Below are 27,905 nucleotides of genomic sequence, written 5' to 3' on the forward strand. Positions count from 1 at the left end.
CAAACAAACAAACAAAAAAATTTAAGGAGATATAAAGGAGATGAACTGAAGACTTTTTACAAAGTTTTCTTTGTAATTGTTTAAAATAAATTAAGTAACTTGCAATTAATTTGCAATTGAAATCCAAATCAAATGCTAAAATATACTTTCTTCCGAGTAAATGCACTTTCTACCACTAATATATGCCCATGGGTACAGTAGTATCTGGTCAATGTTGTTTATATGCTAAAAATGGGTAATTTTAGTTACTAGGTGGGTTTTAGGCATGTATATTTCAACTTTTGTGACAATAAATGAGATTTTATTCCCATGAAATTAAATCAATAGTACACTTCCTTTAAGTGTTGCATGTGCATAAATGCTATAAAGGGGGCATTTTAGCTTGTTAGCTAAATTGTCATCACTACCATCATAATGGCCTCATAATAATCATGCATTATTAATTTTTTGTATAGAAATGGGATGTTACTGCTGTGAAATAACTGATACAACGCTTTTGTAAGGTCTTATAGATGCTTAAATGCTAAAAATGGGCAATTTTAGCCTTTTGCTAACTAACAACATGATGTCATGTAAGAGGCTTCAGGGGCCTAAGATGACCTGTGCCCCAAGCTTGGTTGGTCAACTGTTAAAGGTCTATGAGGAGTCTGTGAACAAGGCAACAAACAGACACACAGACAGAGATTGTGTAATTTAAAGATTTTTACTTCAGATGTTCAGCTCATATCAGTCCACTTAATTCACAGATTACAGCACACTAAATCAGTCATGGCTGTGTGTTTATGAGATTAACTGTGACTCGGTACTGAGCATGAATTGGAGTACAAACTGCCCACAATGCAGCCTCACTGCAAATGTGCTGAAAAATAGCAGCTTTTGTGCTTCAATCATTAGAGGAGTCATGACTAAAATACCCATCAAAATTAAATTTAACACAGTGGTTTTCAAACTGTGAGGGCAAATGCCACTTCAAGTGGCCATCTGGAGGCTAGGATATACAAATATGAATTCTTAAAAAAACAAACAAACAAGGTTTTATGATGTGATTGCATGAATCTTTATTTAAGGAAATTAAATTTGTATAAATTTGTATAATTTAGGCCATTTTAAGGCTTTTTAAAGTCCTCTAGACATCATGTATGTGCTTTCTGAAGCATAGTGCAACATAATAATTGAGAATAGTGAAGAGCAGAAAAGATGATATAAATAATAAAGTGTGTGCTTTCATTGTTACCTTTCATCTTTGTTCATACGGATGCAGCCCTCAATGATCTCCTTAAGTTCTGGGACTTTGACTTTATAGAAGCTGTCAGGTTTAATGCCCTGTGCAAACAGATAAGAACACAGAGTTTAATTTCATCTATTAGGCTTAATAAAAAGTGTAGGAGGGAACACAGACTGGAGCTTTATGCAGAAAAAGTTAGCAACAATGATCTCCTCCCACAGTTCTTCTTCTGAGACGATCAGATCAAAGCGGTGACAGCCGCTCCCGGCTGCACCGCATGTCTGATATATCGTCTGCTTTGTGACATCTGCCTCTAGCCAGCATGACATTTGGCTTTGCGACCATGTCAACACCAGAGGAGAACAAAACCAAGAGCTCAGGATAAATGGAAAGAAACCCAGCAATGCTCTCCCTTCTTTCCTTTCCCTTTAACTTACACCAATCCTTGCACCGATTTTTATTTTTATTTTTAACTCAGAACAGTTGCTGTTTCCATGCAGTTAATCGCAAAATTATTAGGGCAGGACTTCTCAGTAATAAGAAATAAGGGAGTTCTTCTAAATGCTATCATCAGTATGTGCATAAGTCTGTGTACAGATTACAGCAGAGCTCCAAGTCCTGTAACAACAAAGATAAGAAAGGAAGTAACCAAGGTCATTTGGCCAGCAGATACCAAAGCAATGCAATGATGCACCCAAACACCTAAATAATTTGATTTACCAGTAAAAGGCTGAGTGGTACACTTTGTTATCTCATTTAAAGACAGACATGTCACTGCATGTAACTGGTTCTCTTTAATCAGGGTCACAAAGAACTTCAATGCATACTCCTGCTGCCTGTTTAAGTGGGGCAAATGACAGAGCTTTGAGAGGAGAGACAGCGTAGTAACGCCATTCCTATTTAAATTTTTGGTGGTTTTTTTTGGTTTTTTTCCATTCTTTTGATAAAGCATCCCAACTACATGCCAGTGCAAACATAGCGCGCTTCATTGCAGTTATAGACATGCTGTTTGTTTGTTTAAGCACTCTGCTGCAGTGTCTGCATACTGTGTAGGCACCTTGAGAGTAAATCCATTTTCCCTAGATCCAAATCTAATTTGTGACTCAGCTCCTTTCTGGTGGCGACGGCAGTCTACATGTAGATAAGAGCTTGAGAAACACACTGCGCTTGTATTAACTTTGGTTTGTGGGTCAGATTTTAATGTTGTTAGGAACATAACGATCAGTGAACCCAAATTATTTTACACAGATATGAGAACAAAGCGTGGTTATGTCTTACAAGTAAAGTGTGGTATTCTTTGACAAGAAATTCAAGTATACTAAGGAGGAAAAACACTATAAGACCAAAATACCTAAGACTTACTACTGTTTTCTAATTTTAATTCATTTTTCTTCTTCAGTTCACTTTCCAGACTGGTTGTTTGCTTCAAAAATGCTTTAAAAATGTTTAGTTTTATCTGAGATTTTATTAATTTTGTAATAATGAAGATAAAATGGTTATTTATTAGAGACAAATTTAAGGACATCAGAACATTACTGCAATACAAACACTTGCCATCTGAAGACATATTATCATTAGTTAATTAGTTTGTCTCTATAGGCTTTCAGTCATATGAGCCATGTTAATCTCAAATGCTTGATAAGAAGGCAACTGGACTTTTTGTATTGATGAAGATGTTTTACGTATTAGCCATTGCGTGAGCCAAGGTATGAAAGGCTAATTATAATGACCATGTCCCCCACACAGATTCTTTCCAATGATTTTGATGAGGTGCTTTCCTTAAATACTGAATGAATTCTGTTAACTGGTTTTATAAGAGCAAAATCAAATTCCACCTAAAAATATATCTTATTCTGTACATATTTTTATTCCTACTATGACTTCACTACAGTATTAACTTCAATTTACTATACACATTTGTTTCTATATAATTTACACTACATGGACAAAAGTGGTGCACCATTAGTACATTACACCTGCAGGAACTGTGCAGCCATGGAAAGCCATGCCATGAAGCTCCTTTTTTTTTTTAGGTTTTGTGCTAATGTGGATATGAGATGAGGGACTCAGAACTTGGTTACCTTTACATTTACAGCTGATCACAGAATATGTAGGAGGGAAGAAATTCTATTAACTGATATGTTACAACAGTAACAGTATTACGTTACAACGTTTTGAATTCAGTGAAGTCTTTAGAACGAGCCAGTGTTTCACAGTTGTTTGGAAAGACGGACTGCTTGGCTGCTTTGTTTTATACACCCGAATTAAGGATTAAGATTAAGAGGTGTTATACTACTATACAATACTTTTGTCCATATTGTGTAACTGTATACACTGCTCCTGCTGTTTGCACTTTACTTAATTCTAATCTAATACAGTAATAATTTATCTTTATTTGTCTTTGGACCCTTCTTCCTCAAACATCACAAGGGCTCCCTGCACAAAGGCAGCTCTTTAATAAAATTCTTTCCTGCTTTGGAAGAACTTGACTGGCCTGCACAGAAGCCCCCCCAAGCTTTGAAGTAAACCTGAATGGCAACCGCAAACTAGTCGTTATCAGCCATCATCAGTGTCGGACCTCACTGGTGCTGTCGTGGAACAAATCCCTCCAGCTAGGTTAAACATCTGGCAGGAAAGAGTTTAATAGCATCATCATTAATGACCCCAGAAGAAGTTCTTTATCTCAAACACAAAACCCAGTAAATCTTGCTAGATATGTCGTCATTGTTTCCAGCAGTTTCTCAAATTGGGCATATACAGCAGATCACTTAAAACAGATGGAGTGGGGTTGTTCCATCCTAATGATTAATGTTCTTTTCTTGCTCACCAGTGTAGAAAATGTGGATTTAATCATGCTGAAGAACAGCCTGTTCAAAAAACCTTTAATGGACGAAAGAAGCAGCTTCTGACACTGGTAAGCCTCCAATTGTACAAAGAAGGGGGGGCGGGCTTTAATGGCTGAACCAACAGGTGTGTTTACTGTAAGTGTAAAAAGCAGGAAAAATAGGGCTGTTCGATGTAACGATATATATCAGATGACGATATAAAAACATCTATCGTTTCATTTTACGCTATCGTTTGTTTCGTGGTGTCGCAAAATAAACTGTTTACGGCAATATTTTTCATTGTTTTGATGGTCACTGTAGTGGCTATATTAATTTCGTAAAGTTCTCTCTTTCTCTTATATGTAATATAACCACACTAGGGACAGACAAGCGCCTGTTTTTATGCGTTGTCGTTAGCAACAGCGACGGCAACTCCTTCGCGTGTCCGCTTGTTTATGTTCCACATAAACCTTTCACAATAAAGCTCAAGATCCTGTTGAGACTTTTCAAAATAAACTGAATCACGTGAAAGAGCAGATTATTTACGGATAAGAAGTAAAAAAGAGCCGCCAGGTGCTAAAAAAGAAACCTTAGACTCAAATGTTAGAACAGGCAACCCGCAGAACGCCGTGTAATAAATACAAAGAAATCGGCAGCCGTTACAACTTATGTCTAAAAATGTATAGTTTCACGCATCGGTTAAAACACTCGACTCCGGGTAAAGGACACGCAGCTGGAAACAATTCACGCATGTCGAGCTGCCCGAGATTCACAGAATTTACAGAAAATTTAAAATTTTTGTGATTTATATCGTTATCGGATGATAGAATTCTTATATCGGGATATGAGATTTTGGTCATATCGCACAGCCCTAGGAAGAAAATAACAAAAATGAAATAAGGAAGTCCTAGTGGATAAAAATAAGTGTAAAATGCACAAACACCCACATACTGTTGGTTATATAGCGTACATGAGAAAGCACATTTCTATCCATTTACTTGGTGTATACTTAAATGTGAACAAGGAGAGTCTGTAAACAGTCACGACAGAAGCCCGTCTGTCCTGCCTTTCATATGTCACGCTATATTGGTTACTGCGGGCCTTTTTAATAGCAGGTGACTTCAGCTCCACATAAACACAAAGCATTAACAAATCATAAAAAACAGCAGCTAATGACTGTGTTTTTTCATCATGATGTATGCCTAAGCTTCTCCACATAATGCTCCTGTCTGTGGAGGAGCCAGGAGCACTACGACTTGTTGGCATTGTCACTTTCTCACTTTCCAGCCTCCGTCAGACACGCTGTTTGCTTTGCATACGCGACACACAAGAAAGAAACAGGCCTCTTTGTGGAGTAAGGAGTGAGACACATTTTCCAAAACATATAATTCTACAGTCGCCTGCTCTCGCCCACCGTGGCGTCACTGATGTGCTTGGCACCCCCCAAGAACAGCCTGAACTGCATCAGCCTGTGTTCCCAAAATCCACTTCTTTAAAGCCCATTTCATCGTCAGACAGATAAATTCCAATGCAAAAAAAAGAAAAACATCTGCAATCTGTTAAAATATTTTTTTCTGCAAGGCTTAAATCAGTTCAGACAGAAAATTAACAACATCAGTGTCAATAGGTCACCTCAGTTTTCTGATGAAACACTTTCATTACCAAGGGAATATTCCCGTGAAACAACAACCAGGCCTGGTTAAACAGCTGGTAAAAGACCCTGGCAATCATTAAGTAAAACATGTGCAATCCTGTGTCAGGATGGTACACGGTACACTTCTGCATGCTGAAGTCGTAATGGACAAAACTAAGCCTTTAATAGATGTAATGATGATTTCAATCCCAATTCATGTGCGTTTTACGTATTTCTATTTGTACGAATAAGATATCCTGGTTCCTCTCTAATTCCATCATCACGGAAGAACACATGTGGACAATCACACTAAATATCGGGGGAAATGAGGTAGTCCTCGTCTTTGCTTTACTCACACTGGTGACTTTGCGGTAGATCTGGGCGGCATTTTGGCACTCAGAATATGGGTACTCAGATGTGGCCATCTCCAGGATGCACATTCCTAAGGCGTAGACGTCCACCGCTTCATCATATTTCTCCTCGTACATCTCTGGGGCCATAAACTCAGGTGTTCCTGTCAGGGGAGAAGAAAAGGTTTAAAGGTTGTTCTATTATTTAAAATCCTTGATGAGCCATAATAAGAGTCAAGGACCCTTATTGGACAGTGTGATTGCCACTTTGATGGCATCAGAACACGCTTTAAACATGAGGTGAGCTTTTTAACTGCTAAACTCTCTGCCAAGATGACCAGGTAGTTTCTGCTCAAAGAGTTTCTGCTCAAAGTAGTTGCCTGATGCAGTTAAAACCTCAGCTGACAAGAAATTTGCAAATCAAACAGCTCAAAGATGGGGTATTTTGAGAAAATTAATACTTATTTATAGTTGATAGAGATTTTAAAATAACAGGAGCAACTTTCTAGAACAAGAGACCTAATACATATAGTAAACTAAGTGAAGAACGTGCAGTCTTTTCTCGTGACAGTTTTTCCTGTGCACAGGACAAGCTGTATGCAATGCAAGCCATGTTTATCCTTTTTCTACAAGCAGCCATTCAACTCTGTTCCTGGAATCTATTAAAGTAGTTTTGCATGATGCACAGTTCCCCATAATTCATCTTATGGGTGCAGCCCCTTCCTTTACTACCCTTTTAGCAGCATTTACCATCCCCAGACTTTGAGGTAAGAAGCACTGCTGGGACACTGCGCCACTGCAGGTGAGGCGTGAACGACCAGAGGAAAAACATGAAATGGAACAGAGCTGCAGGGATGATGTTTTTAAAGAAATATAAACAAACAAGAATTTCCTGACATTTTTATTTAGATAAAATTTAACCTGCATCCTTCTTTTTTAAGTCACTAATGATTAATATTCATGATTGTTAGCAATAACAGCTGCTAACTAAGGCACGCATGCTTATATTAATGTATATAATTTCCAATTCCCATTAGCATGCCATCATTTGCTAATTAGCACCAAGTAGACAGTACAGTTAATGGATGCTGATGGAAGTGTCATTTGTTTTGCAGATATTTAGATTTTGGCATTGCATGAAAAGCAGGTATTACTAGCATATAGCTCTTGAGGTCCTTTACTCTGGTCCAAAGTTATAGTCTGACTAATCATTACAGCCAACAGCAGAAAAAAAAAATCTTGTTAATGTTGTTTGCTGATAAAAAAGGTTAAAAAATGTTCCTCTTGTTAAAATACCCCAACATACTGTGTTTGATTTGGACCAAATGATTTAAAATCAGTGCCACTTTCAACAAAAATCAACAAGTTATTATCGTGCATGTGACGGCTGGCACTCCCTGGATGTAAGTGATGGGATGGGCAAGTTCCAGGTGAAATTAGAAGCCATTTGGTTAATGATGCTGCATTTAAAAATGCAGACAGGAATTTAAACAGAGGCATTCATGGTAGTATGAGTACGGAGGAAATAAGAGTAAGCAGAAACAGGAGGGTGTTTACACAAATGCAAGGCCTGTAAAATGCCACTGGATTTTCCCACCATTTCAAGACCATTTTAGGGCATTTTGCATATAAAATTATATTTTCAGATAATTATTAACTGATAAATTGTGCTCTAGATGCCGTTTCTTTCGTCTAGCAGGGTAAACACAGACTAAATTAACACTTACCAATGACACTTTTAGCAAAAGAGGCACTTTTGAGAGTGGCCAGCCCCAGATCTCCAATCTTGACAGAGCCTGTGGGGCCAGTGATGAAGATATTATCACATTTGAGATCCCGGTGGATGATGGGAGGAGTGCGTGTGTGCAGGAAGTGCAGCCCTTTCAGGATCTGACGACTCCAGCGCTGGAGCAGCTTCAGCTTCATCTCTTTGAACCTCTTCAAGTACCTAAAAAGAAAAAAAAAAAAAAAAAAAAAAAAAAAAAAGAGGATAAGAATCAGTCCAAACATATCAAAACACGGAAAGAAAAGGAAGCTTTTAAGTGCTACAAAATAATTAATCTCTTATTTTGACAGCCAAGAGGAAGTTTTAAAATGAGTGAGTTTCCTGAATTCGCTCCTAGAACATTGTTTCCAAAGTAGAGCTTTCATCATTACTTAAAGGAGAAGTTGTCAAACATGACACAAATATCCTTTTTGGTATGCGAGACTTGGCAAGTTTTATTTAGAAACAGAGCATCAGCTACTTGAGACAAAAATGAACCGTTTTTAGGTTTGTGGACTTTGATCTATACATAAACTGCAGTCTTTTATATGCATATACACATGCAAATCTGCAGTTTAATTCAAAAGTGGAACTGGACACAGGGACTCACGTCTTGAGCGTGCCTGAGGTCATGAGTTCAGTCACCAGGATGATGCACTTATGGCCCTTCATTGTCGACTTCCAGGAGTCGTGGAAGCGCACAATGTTCGGATGCTGCAGACCTTTTAGCATCTCCACCTCCTCGCTGAAACGCTGACGCTCTGCCTTGGTTAACTTGCGAGTCTGTGTAAAAAAAAAAAAGTTACCGTAATAGGTATTTATTAATATTAAACACTTTTAAGACATCAATATGTTGACCACCTTCAGGATATGAACATTAAAAAAAAAAAAAAAAAAGACTTAAAATCTGCCGATCATGTAAAATGATTGAAAGCTTTACAACCATGACTAAGTGGGGTAAGATTGCTTTGCCATAAAAATCCAGTTGTGTTGATGGTTGAGTTGTAGCTGTAGTAAAATTTTAACGTGCACATGCTCTGGTCTCGTCAGGGTTTTGTTTGATTACATAAGTTGGCAGCAATAAACACAGCAAATACAAATGCATGGGAGCGATCTGATAAATCACTGTTACGTTAGCTAATGAGCTCACTGTGGGATTGGAAACCACAGGTTCATCCATCTGGGTGACCCTCCAGTTGCATAACAACATTTATTTTCCAATGAGAGGAGCTCTGACTTTAAAAATTTACGGAGGAAGTTTCTAAAATCTGTGTAAAACTGCACTGAACCAAACACAGCAATCACATCGGACAAACAAAGACATTTTTGTGCTTCCTTCTGGATGAATGGCCCAATTTAGCGACTGGTGGAGTAACTCTGCCTGCGGTGGGCGGTTGGTGGAAAACTCCCAAGAGACTTCAGGACCATGAATTCTGTATTGAGGTAGATTTCTGGGGAAAAAAAAAAAAAAGCTCTACATGTGTTTATGCTTACAATCAGCTTGACCACTGCTGTCTCCCTCCTCTCGACGTTTTCCCAGCGAGGCTAATGCTGAGCTATCAACACAGGAGGCAGACTGTCTGAAGAACTGCACAGTCTGATGTCACACAACGAAACGCTACTCTTACCTGCGTCAGTCACCTGTCAAACTGTCATATTACACCAGCAGCCCGAGTATGTGGCACTGAGCTCAAAGGCGAAACACAAAGGAGACCTCTGACCAAGTGAATTACTTTTAGGTCAACAGTGATCAGTTTATGATGTGAGGACAGGCTGCAGCTTATTCCTCATATATAAAGAGCTCTGTCAGAAACACTAAAAGCTTTGCATAAAAGAAAAACATCTTGGCGTAAGGGTCAAAAGGAATAGTTAGAACTGCATTCAAAAAAGCTATTAAGCAAATAAGAGTAAGTCACTTCAATTTTAAGCTAATTTTTGATGGCTACACTTAAATTAGCTTTATGGACACTGAGGATTAGAGCCGTAATGGGATTATGTGCTCTGAAAATAAGGGAAAATATGCAACATGATACAAATTATGGCATGTTTGCAGCTTGCATGAGCCAGGGCGAGTCAATGAGTGTACGGTTTGATGTGCATCTGGATATTTATGCATCTAAGATGACAACATCAGATAACTCTCCTGCAGAGAGTCACCTGTGCAAAGAAATGAAAGCTGTTTGCAGGACAGAGGCGGGGCAACTTGTGGCACGCAGTCTAGCCACTTGGAGTCCCGGACGCCCCCAAAACCACAAGATTTACTACAGCTTGGCAAGCAAGATGGCACGGCTGCAAATGACAACAGCATAAAATGCAGGCCTTCTTGGAAAACCAAAATCTTGCAGTAGCAACTGTGAAATACAGCGTTCAGAAAAATGTGAGCTGCCAAACTAAGCGGCACCGATAATGGGTGATTACTTCATGTGACTCATCCAAACCCGTCCTCTATTTAAAGCAACCATTGTTCATTTAAAAAGCCAATAACTGAACATTATTGGGGGGGAAATTAGCTGCAGATGGAGACAAGAAAAGCAAATTATGAGCTGCATTAATCATCTAATTACACTGTTGTTGATACTGGCCAATTTCAGGGTGACTTAACAACACCTCCTCCCAGTAAAGACATTCACTTAAGCTGTGACTAACAGAGGAATTGAAAACTGATCGTGTTCCATTATGTTTTGGTTTTACTCCAACCGTTTTCTCATTAGGGCAGCGGCTGTTTGATCAGAGTATAACTTCATAAGCAGGAATATTCATTTTATTATTACAGACAACTGTAGCCCGTTTTAGTTATAAGCCCTGCCCTCTGGCATTTCCTAAAGAAGATACCCCCATTCTGCAAGGCCTCTATCCAACTTTTCCATGGTATATTAGCAGGCCTGCATCTGTCCCAAACCTCTCACTCTCTCTTTCTTCCACCTCCCCTCTCTGAGAATCGAGGCCAACATAGGTTGCATAACACCAGAGAAAGCGATGCAGGGGGGGAGCAACAACAAAAACAAATGATCTCCATTTTGAAAGGACAAGTGGGTATATCAATAAAACAACCTCAGAGTCAGAGGTGTGTGAGCATGCCTCTGCAAAAGCTTTTCTTCTACTGCAGCCTCTTCCAGCTAGATGATTTATTCTTAGCCACTCAGAGGTGTGTGTGTGTTAAGTTGGGGGTCTGCAATGGTTGGGGTTGGAAATACTTCAGTTCAGAGCCACATAAGTGGAGTTATATAAGCAGTGTTGATGGTAGAGGAGGCAGGGGTATTAAGAAGTCCCTGTCAGCGCCCCTATTATGAGAACAGGGACATGGACACAGCATGTCAGACAACATTTGCACCAAACCAGGTGGTGTGCAGTGCATACTCTGTCTTAGTACAGGAATGAACTGTGTGCATTTAAACAGACGCAGAAAGTATGTACGCGAGTTGGGGAACATCCAGTCAATGCAGATGGACTGCAGCATCCGCAGGAATCTTAACTAAATGCAGAGTGAAAAGTAGGGCAAGTAAAAAAAAGAAGAAGAAGAAAGAATTCAGTCTCACTACGTATAGCCTGCAGGAATGCGTCTTAAAGGTTTCAACTGACTTTTCAGTTCATTTCTCCTGCAAAAATATAATTCTATATCAGCCAGGAGTTTATTTTGTGATTATTCAATGACAGACCTTTAGGCACAGTGTAATAATAATGGTTACTTTTAATTAGGTAATGCAGTAAGTCATTACCAAACCCTGTAGTAAACAATGGATTCTAACATCACCCACTGGTTTTAAATGCTGCATGATTAATCTTCTTGAACTGCTGCTCTTCAGCTGCTCCCTTTAGGGGTCACCACAGCAGATGATGTGTCACACCAACCCTCTGTATGTCCTCCTTTACTCCATCCATGAATCTCCTCTGTGGACATCGTCTTTTCTCCCTGCCTGGCAGCTACATAGTCACCCTCTTTCTAGACATCTTCCTTTGTCCAATATATGCCACATTGTATTCATTAAGACTTATAAATAGTGATTTAATGTCAAAGATCAAACGGTTCAGGGGTCTTTTGAGTCTTCAGACAAGCCAGCTGCTTGTACACATTTTAGCTGTAATTTACGTATGATTCTAACATGTAATTATTGTTTGGAAATGAGTGACATTGAGGGCGTGTCTCGTCCTTAAGCAACCAATCAGCACGCTTAAATAGAAGTCTAGCTTTCGACTTCCCAAAAAGAAAAACAAAATGATTCATTTTGTTTTTAAATTTTAACATATTTTAGATAAAATTTGGATAACATTTTTTGTATAAAAAGCCATGCTAACAGTATGTTAGTTCCATTCCCTTGTGGTTTATTCCTTCATTAAACACTGCAAGATAGCATCAACTGCTGCACCCTCAGCTAAACGGCTGCTAGTTTGTGCACAATTGCTTTCCTCCATTAGCTCCAGTACTAGCAGGCTTTAGCCATGCATGAAAAGTTCCATGTTGTTTCATAAGTTAAACATAATCTCTTGCCAAATAATTGCTAGCTCTATATTTTAACATGATTTTTTTGTTGTTTTCTGTCAAGAAATTAAAGTTTAACTGGAAGAATTTGGGTTTTAATATGTTGGCGCAAGAACAAATTGCAATCTGCGATTTTCTAGCGCTAACTATTTAAATTTGTAAACCAAACAAATAACTCATCAGTTAAAAGAAGGGAAAGATCAACTGATTATTAGTAGAAAAGTTCAGTTGTTGAATAATAAGAATAGTAGTAGCTATAACAGTAGTTCACCATATTGATGTAATATTTTGATCATATTGTATTCAATTTTATTGAGCAACATACTCTTTATTTTATATTTGTTGTGGTTAAGTCAATTAAAACTGCGGTAACAAAGGAATTTCCCAACTCTGGGACAAATAATGTGTATCCTATCTTATCTTAAACTCTGTGTAAACCCGCTTTGGGACTAAGGCAAGTTTTCCCTCCTCTTCCTGTCATTAAGTTATTATTTAAAGTGACGCTAACAGGCAATAACTCCTGTGTCCTGTGACGCTGACAGTGAGGAGCCCAGCAGATAAAAACCAGAGTTTGTCTTGACCCTTTAACGACAGGAGGAGAACCTGCGCAGTTGCAGAATTAACAAACTAGTGTCCATCGGAGACCGTGATGACAGACTTGCCAAAAGTGAGGATTGAGGTCAAAGGCAACGTGGGAAAAAAGTCTGACCTCACAACACTGAAACTGACATGCCCTCCCCTTGACTGACATACAGTTTGTATAAACACGCACGTAGGCACCTGCACTGGCACAGGGTCACATTTAGATGTTTGCAGGTGAGAACTGAAGCAGCAGTGTGCTCTTTCCAAGAAAACCTGACATGGTCTGTAAATGGAGCAGGCAGAGGGAGGTTAGCCATTAATCTCATAAGGATTGGGGAGTCAAACCAGCCTCTGACTGCTGCTCTCCTTCTGAGAGGCTGAATCGACTTGTGGCGCCCGCTAATTAGATACAGGATTACACTATCTCTTATGTGTTTTAATCATGAAAAGCAGCCTGTCATAAAGTCTTTGCCAGTGCTGCTCAGACACTTTCAACATCATATTGCATTTTAGGGTTAATTTTGACACTGATACTGTTATCTTATAAAATTTTATGCATTTCACTTTATAGTTGGAAAAACGACTTTTACATGTGGTGACACTGTTTATAGCAGCGGTGGGCAATTAATTTCCCCAAGTGGTCACAATTAAGACCCAAGTGTAACATATACTATTACCAGTAGCAGTTTTTGGAGAGATTAAAACAAAAACAAAAAAATTACTGAGCCGAATTGAGTTCACCTTATTGGTTGGATTTGGTTTATAGGATACCGACTTGGTCGATTCGACCTCTACTACAAGGCTATGTTTGTTTGCAAGCTGGGAGATCTTTTATCGCCTGTTGACTTTGTTATTCTTGACATCTCTTAACCTATCTGGTGTTTGCTTTTAGTAACTCATTAAAACTGCTCTGCATATATAGTACCATCCTGCACCTTCTCTGAGACTTCTTTTAAAGGGTTAGTCCTCTTGCCCTTTAGGCTGAGCATTGCGTCACGCAGTTACAGAGATGTGGAACTTTTCCTTGCACGTTACATCTTTGATTGGCTCTGTCATTTTCTGTTGGCAGCTTGTAAGTAAGTAGTTCCTTAAACTTCAATTAGAAACTTTTGAAAATGCCAGCACAGTAAATGTGAATATGGACGATCAGTAGTTCTTAAACGACGTCATGTTCATGGCTTGTGAACTTGGCTGGTGTTTATGCAGTAACCTGAGGATCATTTTGAGCTGTAACACCTTTCAGTTGATATCGGAGCAATCTCAGGTCAAGAAAAACAGATGGAAGGACACTGACTCCTATCAGATGAAATAACTCTGCAAGGAAAGGATGTTTGGAAATGCCACAGTGCACAATATAATAGCTGTTCTGTCTAATAGTATGATGAGTGTAAAAGGAACAAACACTTTGTCCTCCACAGGAAACATTGAATCACTGAAAGATCACAAGATGCCTGAAGGTTGCAACCTGGAAGAGAGCTGCCTTAAAAATAAAGCCAAATAGTTCAACTCGATGACTCCAAACGAGACTAAAAGAGTAGAAAAGGTTTACTTATGGGTCACACAAATTCTATTTTTTTTTTTTTTTAGCTTTTTGTACTGTTCATAATGACACGAGTCTTTATCAGGAAATAGACTTGAGTTCACACACAGTCATCCCCAGGGTTAAGAGAATGGCCAGAAAAAAAGAAAATATCAAGTTAGTGGCAAAAGAAAGGCCACACTGCTTTAAACTCATAGGACAGGAACAGCACAAATACAACACAACACAACACCAATAACCACTCTTTACAACCAAGGTATGGAGAAAAGGTGGCATGGTTGGAACTGAGTGATGCTAATGTGTCCATATGGCCCAATATGTTTCCACATAACATCAATATGTTTGTTGAATTTATGCCACAATAAATTAAAGCAATTTTGAAGGCTAAATAAAGGAGGTCCAACCTGGTACTAGCAAGGTGTACAGATTAAAGTACTTGAGGAGTTTAAGAAAGGTAACTAAAACTTGTGTACTTGCATTGTGGTTTACAGGCAGCTCCTCAGTCTGCACAGCTAAGGCCATTATTGTAAACTGCAGTAGACTCGACAGCCGTCAAAGATACATCTTCTACCTCCAAAGAGCCAAGGCGAATCTGTGGGCTTTGAAACCTGATTAAACCGAGCCAACTGGCCGCACAACTGTGGCAGTCAAAAACAATTATCTGTACGAGTACATCTCATGACAGGGAGGCTCTCAGTTACAGCTTCTATCATTCTTTTTAACTGTACTTTGCTTTAGTGCCTCTTGGGACGACAGAAATATGACAAACAAAGTTTACATCATTATTTTTGACTGCGTGCAAATTCCACTTTTGGCCTTTTTAATATGAGTGCTAAAACTAAAAAGCACAAAAATAATTTCTGGTGATTTCCATCCAAAAACTCCAAAAATGCTCCTGCACACATCTTCATTTGGAAAATCAAATGCTGCAGATAATCTTCACACAATACCTAAAATGCAGTGAAGCTCCAACCACATTGGATGTTCCCACCAAACCCTTGGTTCTCATTACAGGAATTCTCTCAGCAGTAATTGCTCAAAAACATTTGCAATAATTATAACCAGGCTATAACTGACACACTACAGGCTTCAGCAAGTTCATGACAATACATATCTGACAGGCTTTAAAGGCTCGTTACTCCAGGGTGTATTCCTTAAACCAGTTTTTACAGTAACGTTTTCACAGAAATCGACAACACTGTTATAACATTATGTGAACCTGCCCGATTCTATGCCTTGTTTAAACCTAATCAAGCCAACTCCTCCCAACTATTCAGCATGGATTATAAAAATGACATCTTAAGTTGCTTAATATTGGATGCAAGTACAAGAAAATTACCTTAAAGATTGTTTGATTTCACTTTGAAAGAGTTTATAAGCTGTGACTAATCGATTTCCTGTGATTAATGAGTAATTATCCATTCACCGTTTATTCATAGAAACGGTGTTCGAGTTGCCAGGTTGTAGAAGGTCCTACTAGAAATAATGCACGAACTCTGCAGGTATAAAGGTTAGTAAATCATTAATTAAGGGGTCAACAGGTTGGGACATGCAGCACCTCTTTCACAGAGTGTGAGCTGCCCAACAGTCTACTGATGTTTTCTTGGTGAAGACAATCAATTGTCATGCTGGAAGAGATAAAGGGATTATTCAGAACCTGGCAAGCTCCAAGTAATTCTTATGGATGTTGTGTAAAATCTTTGTAACTCATTAAGCATTAATACACATATTTTTACCCCTGCCTTGGTCATGATTTATTCACACTACCTGACATTTATTGCATCACGTGACTCCCCCAGGACAATCACAAGGAGTACCCATCAAGAATAATTTTCTCTGGATAAAAAAAAAAAAGCTCTAATGCAAAAACACTCCACGCACACCAACTCCAAGCGAGACAATATGCTAAGCTTTCTTGGAAAACCCACTTGACAGAGATCACCCGAGAGGGTGTTGGAGTAAAGCCCTTTAAAGTTATGACCCCGGGCTGTGCAGCAAAGCAGAGCAAAGGTGCTTTCATCCCAGGATGTTTCTTTTTTATTATTAGTTTTTGTGATGTTAAAGCTGATAAAAACCCTCAGATATCACCTGAAATTCCAAATGTCTTACTGACATCTTATACCTGACAAATGTTTGACAAAGTGAAGCAAAATATGAAGCACATGCTGTGTACAGATGGTATGTTTGGTCCACTTTAAGTCTGGCTGCAGGAGGTTCAGAAGCATAGTGTTACACTTAAAACACGGGTCTGCTATCAAGTGCCACTGGCAGCTAGCACCGGATACAGTTTACAAAGTGACGGTATGCAAGTGGTGCCGTATAACGGGAAGCTAACAGTATGAAAGATTTATGAATCCTTGACTAGCTGTTCAACTGTGTCCAACACACTCATACCTAAGCCTGAATGTGAGCACCAACTTTAGAAACCCACATAGCTTAGAGATAAATGGGATTTAAAATAGCACTACCAGTTCCATCTGGAGGAGGGGGATTGAGAAAACAAATTACAGTGTTTGCTGATCAGTATTGAAAGGTGCCAGGCTCTAAGACAGAGAGAGCCATTACTGTACACCACATTGGCCAATTCATGCCAAACCTCACGTAACAACTTAGGGCACATTTACACCCCTGACACCTCAGTCCTGCACACTCAAAGACACACGGTCAGTTCAGAAACGCCAAGGGGTGACCTCGTGAAGCAGCCTCTTTCCCTTACCAACTGTGGCCTCGGAGCCCCAACAGCTTTTAAAGCTTGAGGTCTTTAGTTTGTTTAGGAAGCAAGACCCAGGCCTCTTTGGGGCCCAAGCTGGAGGGTGACTAAATTCACCACCAAAGGAACGGCTGTAAACTGAAACACTGTCAATACTGAAAATATCGAGAAGGAAAGACATTTTCCAGAGTGGAGCTACTGCTGGGTTTATTTTTCTGAAAGCCCCTGTATACTGTTCTTATTATATCTTTGGCAAATGTTAATAATCGTGAGATAAAGTTTGTACTGAAACAGCCAAAAAGTTCAGAAAAAGATTACAGAAATTATTGTTGTGTTTATATTTAAGGTAAAGAAAGACCTTACAAATATTAATGAGAGATCCCCAGAGACCAGGTGTTCCTCCTATGAGCAAGCACTTGGTGGTGGATGACAGAAAATCCCTTTCAACAGGAATGGACACTAGTGGCATTTGAAGAGTATCTTAGAGCAAAACAGCATTCCTAGTAATGTGAGACAAGCCCGCTGCCATTTTTAAACCAGAACTTTGGCCAGAAGAGGAAAATATGGACCAGAAAATATATCACAGGACACCCAGGATGATCATCAATCTGATGAATAATTCCCAACCAGAGTTATGACAAAGTATATTTTGTCTTTATGGGACATTATCTAAAGAAACAGATCTCGTTCCACCTGACACAGATCGTGACCAAGATTTTTGCAAGCCCATGTTACACAGTATCTCATGCAGTTAACCTGCATAATTGCAGTTGCTGCACAGTGTCATGCGGAGACACTTTAAAAGTGATACAAATTAACTTGGGACCAGTTTCGATATGCAGCTACAAAAAAAAAAAAAAAAAAAAAAAAAAAAAAAAAAAAAAAAAAAGAGGCTAATCTGGGCGCACACTGGCTAGTTCTAATCTAGTTCAACAAAAGCACACGAGCATCACTGGAATACACTGACAAGACATATTAATACAATCTGCCTGACATTGCGTAGGAACTTCTCTTAAGAGCTCTGACCCATGTTGGGTAATGAACACAGAAACATAGAATGTCAACACTGGATTGTATAGAGGTGAGGCCAACACGTTAGGCAGGATTTATACTCCTGCGTTATACTTCCTCACCTTAGGTGTAGACTGCACTCTGCACCTACCTAGAAATATAACCAGAGGCCACCTCAAGGAGACTTGCAATGACTATGATCGACCTGTTCAGTACCAATATTTCCTTCTACGCATTCCTCTGACCTACCTGTAACTTTGAGTCATCATGAGCCAAGGTGTGAATTCTGTTAAATATTACCAACACCTTGCTATCATAATACGTTATTAAAGGTCAAAGTGTGAGTCAAACACCCGAGAACGGATCTCAAGACTGCGTTACAGGTGGATGATAGTTGGCTATCTGCAAAAACTAAAAGAGAAGTCCAGTTTCTTTCCACTTAAGCGCTTAAGACTGCAATGACCTGGATGACTGAGAAGCTATAGAGACAGTATGCAGATTCAGTGCAGAAGTATTCATTAAGCTTTAGGCTCTTTGACCTGAGCAGCTTTGGCAGGTCGGAGCATATTGTCCTGCTGGGTGAGGTTGAAGCCGTCAGGGAGAGCTGTCCCAGGGGTTGGGGGAGGTTGCTTGGGATATAATGTTTAGCTAGATGGTTTATGTTAAAGCATCATCCCCATGCATGGCAGAAGTCAAGGTTTCCCAAAAGAACATTGCATTGTAAGGAGATGATCAATATTATTGACTTCACCTGTCAGCAGCTTTAATGTTGCGGCCCATCAATCCGGTTGTTCAGTGATGACGCGACGAATCCTACTTCCGGGTCTAAAGTAGTCTGCGTTTAATATGGCTTTTGTGTTGTTAACATGTTTAATGTTATGTATTTTCTTCTATTTGATCTCAAAAAGCTCCTAAAACAGTCAGTGATCACTGTTGACCTCCCTCGGCTTTTATTACCACTAATCATTTATTTAAGCTCAGTTTTTAAAACCTTAGGATGAAACTACAGCCCAGCCCATGCAGCAGTATATGAATGACTAACCTCATATGTGGATGGATCTCAGTTGTTCTCCTGGCTGAAGTTTGGTCCTTTTACAGCATCCTGCCATGCGATTACATTTGTTCCTGACCACCGACAACACTCACATTAACTTTTATTGAGTGGAAAAAAAAGTTAGCTTGTTTATATTAAGCTAACATAGCTGTGTCGCTAGCGGTCACGTAGCACATCATTATATACCAGCTAGCCCAACTTCAGTAACCCTACAAACGTCACTGCTGTTTAGTTTTCTGTCTTCATTTATGCTGGAAGTGATAGCAGAGCTGTACGTTTTAATTTGTTTCCAAAACCCCGCAGTCAGGACATGCTATATTGTATTTAGATAGAAGCTAGCGAGCTAACTCCCTGCTAACTTCTAACTCCGTTAAATGTCATAAATTCCGTTTTCATGGATGCCTGGATGTTAAACTCAATTGTTACACCTGGTAGAGCAGAACGCTGATCATTTTATTAAAGATGAAAGACTTTAGACAGTTTTTCAACTCTCAGTAATGCCATAGTGATCGTTTGATATATGGACCTGCAGCAGAGTTTAGACCCAGACACGGCTAGTGACGTCAGACTGAACAATCGGATATGTATTCAAAGCACAGAAGATAAGAGGGAAAATATACTCATGCTCAAGACAATGTGATTACTGTAAACACAAAAGATTCCTTTAGAGGAGCAGATACCGGTGTCATTTTAAAGGGATCTCACGGGATAAACCCAATACCAAGAAACAAGCTTTCCATTGAGCCGCACGTGAAAAACGTGAAGCGGAGCAAGTGATTGTATAAAATATGGGTTACCAGAGCACTATTACTGGAAGTTGGAAAACTTTAAACAAACCTGGACTACTTACTGAAATCTCTCACATGAAGAATTGATTCACTGAGGAAAAATAATAAAAGCAATGACTCAGCAGATACAGAGCCTTTGCCAGTGGCACATTTTAGCACGTAAATTTCACTAGCTCTATCGCTACATCTCGAGGACGGAAAACCAGTTTCTAATCTGTTCTTGCCGCTTGGTGTTTCCAGTCTGTGTCTGGCAGAGGTACATATAATAACTGAAAAGAGTATCATTTTTGTACATCTCAAGACATTAATATAATCTTATCTATTATCCTTTGTGTTAATCAAAACCTACGGAGTCTGTGGTTATTGTAAAAGCATTATTGTTGATTATTACTGTTTACATTGTTACCAAAACTGAGTAATTGGTAACAATAAGATTGTGTGACCTATCTCTGAATGCATTTCACATGTAATGTGTGCATTTGAGCTTGATTTCCCTTCTGTTACTACACCTTGAAATGATAAATGAAAAGTTTTATGTTTCATTTATCATGAATGTTGACATAAATACTGAAAAGATTCCTAAAAGATAAAAATTATTTTATCTAAAGTGGGAAACTGCCAAAAACCTGAGGATTTCAAAACCACTGAGTGTACTACTCCCTGCACGCTACTGGAAGACTAGCCAACATAAAAAGGACAAATATGAGACTGCAGTGCATAACTGAGCGTGAAGAAACAGCTTTTTCTGGTTTAAAAAACAGCCAACTTACAGCTGAACACTAAACACTGCAAGTAACTGCTTCATTAACTGGTCAGAGATGAATTATGCTGGTTTGTAAAGGGAATAGTACAAACTGTTGTACAAAAACACAGAACAGGTCCCAGTCTAAAATACTCTGAGTTTTAGGAGCGTTGGCAGTGAATTAGCTAGATTTGTTGCTTCCTTAATTATCAGTTAAAATGATTAATTAAATTGTAACATATTAAATTTGTATTAGTTAATGTATGCCATTGGGAGAGAGGCAAGAGATGCTTCTGTGACCATCCATCCATCCATTTTTGGATCTGGGTTATTGGGCATCAATCTGAGCAGGAGACGCCCAGACCTCCCTCTCTTCGCCCACCACCTCTAATGTTTACGGGGGGAAAGCCTTCTGAGAGATGTAATCTCTCCAGTGTGTGGGTCTGACCTGGGTTCTTCTCCATTCCATTAAAAGAAAACATGAGTCTTTAAAAGAAAGATTTCTGATCAGTTTCTTCTGTATTAGACAATATTTAATATGATTTTCTTTGATGAATAAGAAGACTTTTAACACTCCCAAACTTTTGATTAGTATCTAAGATTAAACGTATAACTGTGGATTACAAAGTTAAACTATTATTTAATCAAGCGGGTCCTACTTCTGGAACTTATGTCTAAGAAAGCATCAATAAGCAGTCTCCTTGTGTATGGATTAGGTGAGTGACAGGTCCACGGTACAGTAACCAGTCCATCAAGCAAATAGAAAAAAAAAAAAAAAAAACCACACATGCTCACCTTTATACCTACACAAGAACTATGGTTTCCAGTGTAAACACACAAACACACCCAATGGCCCTGGGCTCAAAGCCCCTAAACAAAGAGCCTCATGCTGCCTCTGCTTGCAGCTACAGTATCCACCCTCACTAACCTGTTATCAACAGCAGCCAATGAGACACTGCTATCTAAGCACAGTGCTGTCAGTATGCTGAATGATACAGACAAGCTGTATCTTGCAGAGCAATCACCAAGACGTGCACATTTAAAACACGTGGGGATCGGGCTTTTCAGGCACTGGCACCTAGGCTGTGGAACTCTCTGCCGTTGTCTTTACGCTGTCTAGACTCTACTGACTCCTTTAAAAAGCAGCTGAAGACATTTTTATACAAACGGGCTTTTAACTAATTTAATTAATTTTAACTTGTATGTCTGATCTTACTGTAAAGCACTTTGTGATTTTTATCTGTGAAATGTGCTATATAAATAAATTTTACTTACTTACTTACTTACATTCAGTACAGTACAAATTTCACAGGTGACCAACGTGCTCAGTAAAGGAAAAAAAACAAAACAACAAACAGCGGGCCCCACATCAAAATGACGTTATGCCATGTGTACATGTAGGCTATCACTGTGCGCCTTCTTAACTTTCTACTCACAGAACATTGGCTCGCCCTGATAAGCTGAATTTGGGTGCACTTTGGGCCTTACAAGGAAAGACCATGTTGATGTTGGCTACAGTAGAGCTGATAGGAAGCCCATGGCTTGTCAGTGAACACTAGCCACATTCAGATAAAAGTTACACAGCCAGGCTTATACTATGAAACCCAGGCTAGCATGAGTGAGAGAGGGGGGGGGGGGCAACAGAAATCTTGGGGCGTGCCAAACTAGATTTATGCCTTTTTGTTTAGCCTCATAACTATACGGACACAGTAGCAAGACATTAATAAGGTTTTACAGCTTTAATTTAATCTGCTACTTCGATATGAGTATTAAAACTCTGAGCTAAAACGTAAACACTACATCAAGAGCCCAGTTTCACTGCTTCAGTAATGTTTCCAGGTCTTACTACAACTCGGCTGATGTACAATCTACCCTCCTTTTTTTTGCACCTAGACACAGGAACTATGTTTACTAGCGGCAAAAGGAATAAAGCACTGAAACAACAGGCAGTTATTTTCAATATCAATTCATTAGTTGTGCATGTTTTAATGAATTCATTGTTTATATCTGGAAAAATACTGGACAAGCTAGCCTGTGTGAGCATTCTGTAGTTTTCTGTATGAAAACTACCAGTTTATAATGGGTAAAAACCACTAAAGAAATGGTTAATAACAGCCCAATCTACATGCTTCAACAGCATTAAGTTTTATTTGTTTTAGAAGAAGCATTAGCTGAGGAAAAAAAATCCTCTTAAACAGTTTGTGACCATCAATAAAACCTCCAGGGTGCACCAACTTTAAAGATCTGGTTTCTCTTAATCAGCAGAAAACGGTCTTTCAGCCCGTATTTATGCATCTGAGGACCTGGTATTAATTGGTTGTGGGTGCTAAGGCCAGCCTTCCATTAATAACAGCCCTCATAAAAACACTGCACGATAACAGAAACTGTGTTGGTTTATGTTTAAAAATGAACCAAGCGTATAAAAGTGCCTGAGACGCTGAGGGGGCAAGGTTGGAGAGAACTGCTGGAAAGTGCTGCCCTTGAATAAGATCAGGTATTGTGCAACATATGCCCTTTTCAAAGGATCACCAAAAAGGATATGTGCCTCAGTGAACTCATTCCTATCAGTTACTAAGTAGCTCGGTGTGCTGTTGCAGTCACTTGTGAGGTGCTGAACCTCCAAGCTCATTAATCCATGCAACGATCAGCATTTTAGACGCAGTAACAACAACTCTTCCTTTTGACTCAATGCAGTGCAGTGAGAACAGTATATGAATGGGAGGAACAGAGGGCCACACAACAGCTCATCAATTTTTCATTTCCTCTGTATTAACTTAAAAGCTCAGCGGTCAATACCTATATGGCACCTGAATTACCTGTGGGTGAGCAGTTGCTAGGTAGCTGCCACCTTTAAAGCAACATTATCAAGCAGCATTTAAACTCTTGTTTTATCCATAGGTAAGAGATGTATGCAGCCATTAAGAGGTCTGGAGGCTGAATGACCAGTGCAGTGACACCAACACTAACAAATACACAAAATGACCAAAAGTACAAGTGGAACTAGTTTTTTTTATCCTGCTTCATGGGCATCTGCGATGTGATGTAGACTAAGTCTTCTTTCTTTAAAAAAAAAAAAAAAAAAAAAAAAGAAAAGAAAGAAAGAAAGAAAGAAAGAAAGAAAGAACTGCAGTGCTTATGCAAGAACTACGAGGGCGACTTTAATGGCGATTTGGATGAAGAGAAAAAAATGTGAGAAGTGTGGCAGATGCAACTGAGCGTCTAAAGATAACCAAACAATCGGCACAAGTGTTTGGGTACAGTTTGTTTTAAAATGTTCTGCAGCACCCACTGGGTGTTACTTTATCAGCTTGCCAGCAGACTTATATAATCAGTTAGTGATATTTTTGCCATGTCCATCCGGTTTTAAATGCATTGATAAGGTGTGTGTACTCAGCACAACATGTGATTAGGAAGAACAAAAGGATATGGATGAGCAATATCTGACTGTTTGCACTTGATCTTAAACCCAAAATAGCAAAGATCACATAAGAGCAAGTAATCAAGTACTGATTCTGATCAGTTCCTTATTTTTGAAGCTCACCCAGCATTAATTATGAAATTTGAGAATTTAAAAAGAAATCTGATAACACATGATCCAGAAATGTTTTGCATTAACATATAAAAGAAACAAATTGTATAAGCGTGACTATTAAACAACAAAATACCAGGATGTTTTGCTTCCTGGACACAAAGTGTAAATAGACAACACTTTATGAACTGCATGAAAGTTTCTTATCTGTGCTTCAACTGGCTGGTAATGTTGTGAATGTCAATAAATCATTCATGTTTTAAATAATAAAGAGTGAAATTAAAAGCCCTCACTTACAATGTTGGCGCTGGATACAAAAAGAAGTCTATAAGAAAACAGCAGAAAAGCTCCAACACACTCAAACTAGTGATCTTCCTCAGACATGTGTATGATTTCACAGCGTTTATATCTTTCAGGGGTTTTGTAAGCTTAAGGAAGCTTTGATTCTAGTGAGGGACTACTTTTCTCTGTATTAGTACAAGCCTTCATTTGGTTTATGAAGAGAGACAGCACACAAAAGTTTTCAGTGGCTTTAATGTCTCATGTCACAGAGGGTTCGGCATGTTTTCTTTACCTTTTACGTGATCGCACAATGCCTCCCTGTAGACACCGCCCAGACTGCAATGCATTCAGCATAACAATGCAGCCCAACCATTCACAAAAGAACACCTCTCTGTGTCACAGTGACAATTATGATGAATTGAAGTTCTGATCTCTATAACTAGATGTGCTTTAAAACCTGTTCTGTATTCTGAACAGCTTAGAACATCCGGCAGATTAGAGCTCAGGCTCTGTAATACATAGTTAAAAGAGCTTAAGGCATTTCTACCTGAGTTGCAGTGACGCACCTTCCACTGCTGCTCCATCAACATTACAGGAGCGATCTCTGTTTAGCCACCAACACTCAGCTTTTGAGTTTCACTTAAGCATCAAAAGGTGGACGGGGTGGTGATTTCACTTAAGAAATGGAACTGAATCTGAGTCCGTCTCTTTGAGGTTAAATTATCACAGCAGTAACCATATCAACAGTGGTCACCTTTAAGCTTATTAGGAGTGATTAAGGAGCTTAACTGGACTCATGTCTCAAGTAAAGAGATGAAATAGCATGCTTGTTTCCAACACAGAGCCACAAAAAAAAGATTGCTGTACTTTTCACTCCACAGAAGGTAAAATCAGGGTTATGTCTGACCACAAAGTACCCCAATGGACCAATGCGTTTATTTGACTCAAACATGTGAAACATCAGTGCCTGTGTTGCATGATGCAGGTAATGGGTCATCTGTGCCCCAAGCAGGAGCCTGTGTGACTCTCCATCTGCTTCCTGTTAACAGATACCTGTTGTGTGACTTGACAGACAGGTGGGCTCTGAGGCAGAAGGTGCTAGAGCTTGAGCCTTAAGGGCAGATTCCCTTCATGCCCATACATTCTCTTATTATCTGCACTCCGATGGCTTCTGTAGAAAATAACTGCACAACAAAAAGTAGCTCTGTGCATTTTTTTTAATTCAGTAAAGAGTGCTTTTAAATGAAGATGTATCTTAAAAAAAAAAAAACTTCCAGTGTGTTTGAATCAAAACAAAAGTAAACATTGCCAGCAAGTATATAGTGCAATATCCTTGTCACATGGTTTAATTTGACATTTAAAGGCTATGAGGACACAGCTTCAAAGCTCATGTGGCTGCCAGTTACTGACACCCATCCACGTCTCTCACACACACACACACACACACACACACACACACACAAAAAACTGCAAATGTTAAGAGTGGACTTACAGTTTTAATCTTTAAATCCACAACTGTGCTATCAAACCATGTAAGCAAGAGAAGTGTCAGCTGTTGCCCAGGCTGTTTCAAGGCTGTGCGCCAAATGCTATGGCATAAAAAGTACTGACACTTCTACAGTTTTACTGAAGCCTGCCTCTTCAGTCGTCTGCCTTACTTTATGTTTACATGATACACGTGGGCATTATGCCCTGCAAGGCCAGACCACCAAGCAGAACTTCATCTCACAAGCCCCACATCACATTTACTTTTTAACACAACCACTGATGGTATGTTCCTAAAAACTTGATTACCTTTCAGATGTTCTTAGCTGTCACGTGAGGCCTTCAGAGAGCCCCAGTGTCACTGGTTGTTAATGAAAACAGATTAGAGGGGATTCATGACAAGCAGAGTACTGTAGCTCAGCTTGGAGCTGACTGCTAACAGGATGACCTGCCTTACCATGCAAGTGCCTGACACAACTAACTCAAGGTCAGTGGGGAATAATATACAGTAGATTAGCTGCCTGACATCAACCCTGATGCCCTGAGGGAGGAATTAGAGCAGCAAGTGGGCCAGGAAATCAAGAAAAGCATCAGCTTACACACTTGGCCTAGTGTTCATTTTAGGAAAGGTAGATTTAAAAGTCCTGGAAACCAATGCATCGTTTGTGTGAAGTTGTACATAGATGGGAATATGCTGTGAACAGACCCAGTGTGCATCCTACCTGTAGCTCACACCATGCCACCTCCACTGTAGTCTCTGTGTCCAGCCCTTTATAGACCGTCTTGAAAGACCCCCTTCCAATCTCTATGTTGAATTTGAGATATCTTCCATCAGGAGATGTTGCCACCGCTTTAGTCTCCACGTCCTCCTTTTCTTCCTGCTCCCACTGAGTGTCAAACGTGATGCGAGACAGAATCTTTTGCTGTTTATTATGAAGTTCGTTTTCAGAGTCCGAGCTGGGATCTTGAGGAGTGGATCTGGCAACAGGTTTCCAGTTGCCACCGACGGACCCGGCGTCGGGGTCCTGGCGGCACGTGCTGGAGCTGGAAACCGGAGACGCGGACGGCGGGGTGTCGTCTGTTTTTTCTTCCTCTGCTCTGGACTCGGGCAGAGAGAGAATATTTTCTGCCGACCACGATAAGGCTTTGGAAAGTACACCGCTGTATAGGGGAGAATCAATGTCCATACTAATTTTCTGCAGGCCGTAGGAGTTCCTCCGTGCGCCCAGCCCGTGCGTCCTCAGCACGGATGGGACTCGGGACAAACAGTCGTCGGTCATATCCACGGAGAGCCCCGGGAACCCGCGTCCTGGTATCTCTACTTGTGCATGAGACATTGTGGCAGGTTCAACCTGATTTGGAGCCTAAATATGGAAATAACAGTAGGACAGCAGAGCACCGTTACTTTATATTTGAGGTTACTTTTCCATGATGTCAGTTAAGTCAGTGGCTTTAAAACAAAAGACTGGAGACTGAATAACAGCCATATCTAAGGAAAACAAGATTAGAGACGATAGTCGGAAACGTGTTAACTACTGTAGTGCCTGTAGTGGTAACCAGCCTTAGAAGTATATGACAGATAAAGCGTGTAAAAAAACAGAAAAGTGAGGAAAATACACTTACTCAGCACATTCACTGCGTAAAAAACATGTCACTTGAACGCTCCACGCACATTAATGCATAGTTTCTTTCAAGTGATTCGTGTGGTCCTCTCGTCTTCTTCTTCTTGTCTTTCTGAAAGCTTTTGCCATAACCTACTGCGAAAGGTCTGAACTGCCAATATCAACAAAGCTCCGGAGGGCAGTTCGTCCTGTGCGCTCCCAGTGCGCGCTTCCAACTCCGCCCCCTCGCAGCTTTCACGCGCCAATAGGGCAATCCAGAGGGAGTAATTATAATAAGATGAGTGT

The 27,905-nt window shown here is 39.7% G+C and overlaps 1 protein-coding gene across 2 annotated transcripts in view; it reads right to left on the reverse strand.

Moving 5' to 3' along the window:
* The window catches only part of wnk4a (WNK lysine deficient protein kinase 4a), a 50,288-nt gene extending 22,462 nt beyond the window's left edge, over positions 1 to 27,826 (reverse strand). Inside the window, exons 1-6 of one of the 2 annotated variants that reach the window (XM_085285155.1) lie at positions 27,622 to 27,826; positions 26,721 to 27,362; positions 8,409 to 8,581; positions 7,761 to 7,981; positions 6,040 to 6,197; positions 1,235 to 1,323 (exon numbers count right to left, since the gene is read on the reverse strand). In XM_085285155.1, coding sequence (XP_085141281.1) covers positions 1,235 to 1,323; positions 6,040 to 6,197; positions 7,761 to 7,981; positions 8,409 to 8,581; positions 26,721 to 27,335 — 1,256 coding nt within the window. In that variant the 5' untranslated portion in view covers positions 27,336 to 27,362; positions 27,622 to 27,826. The remainder of the gene's footprint in view (positions 1 to 1,234; positions 1,324 to 6,039; positions 6,198 to 7,760; positions 7,982 to 8,408; positions 8,582 to 26,720; positions 27,363 to 27,621) is intronic. The other variant, XM_085285153.1, reaches the window with a different exon arrangement.
* Positions 27,827 to 27,905: the final 79 nt, after the last annotated feature.

Source organism: Mchenga conophoros, linkage group LG8, assembly GCF_057382185.1.
Source record: "Mchenga conophoros isolate Kocher_MC1m ecotype Shallow Benthic linkage group LG8, M_conophoros_male_GT1.1, whole genome shotgun sequence".
In the NCBI taxonomy this organism is placed as follows: Eukaryota; Metazoa; Chordata; class Actinopteri; order Cichliformes; family Cichlidae; genus Mchenga; species Mchenga conophoros.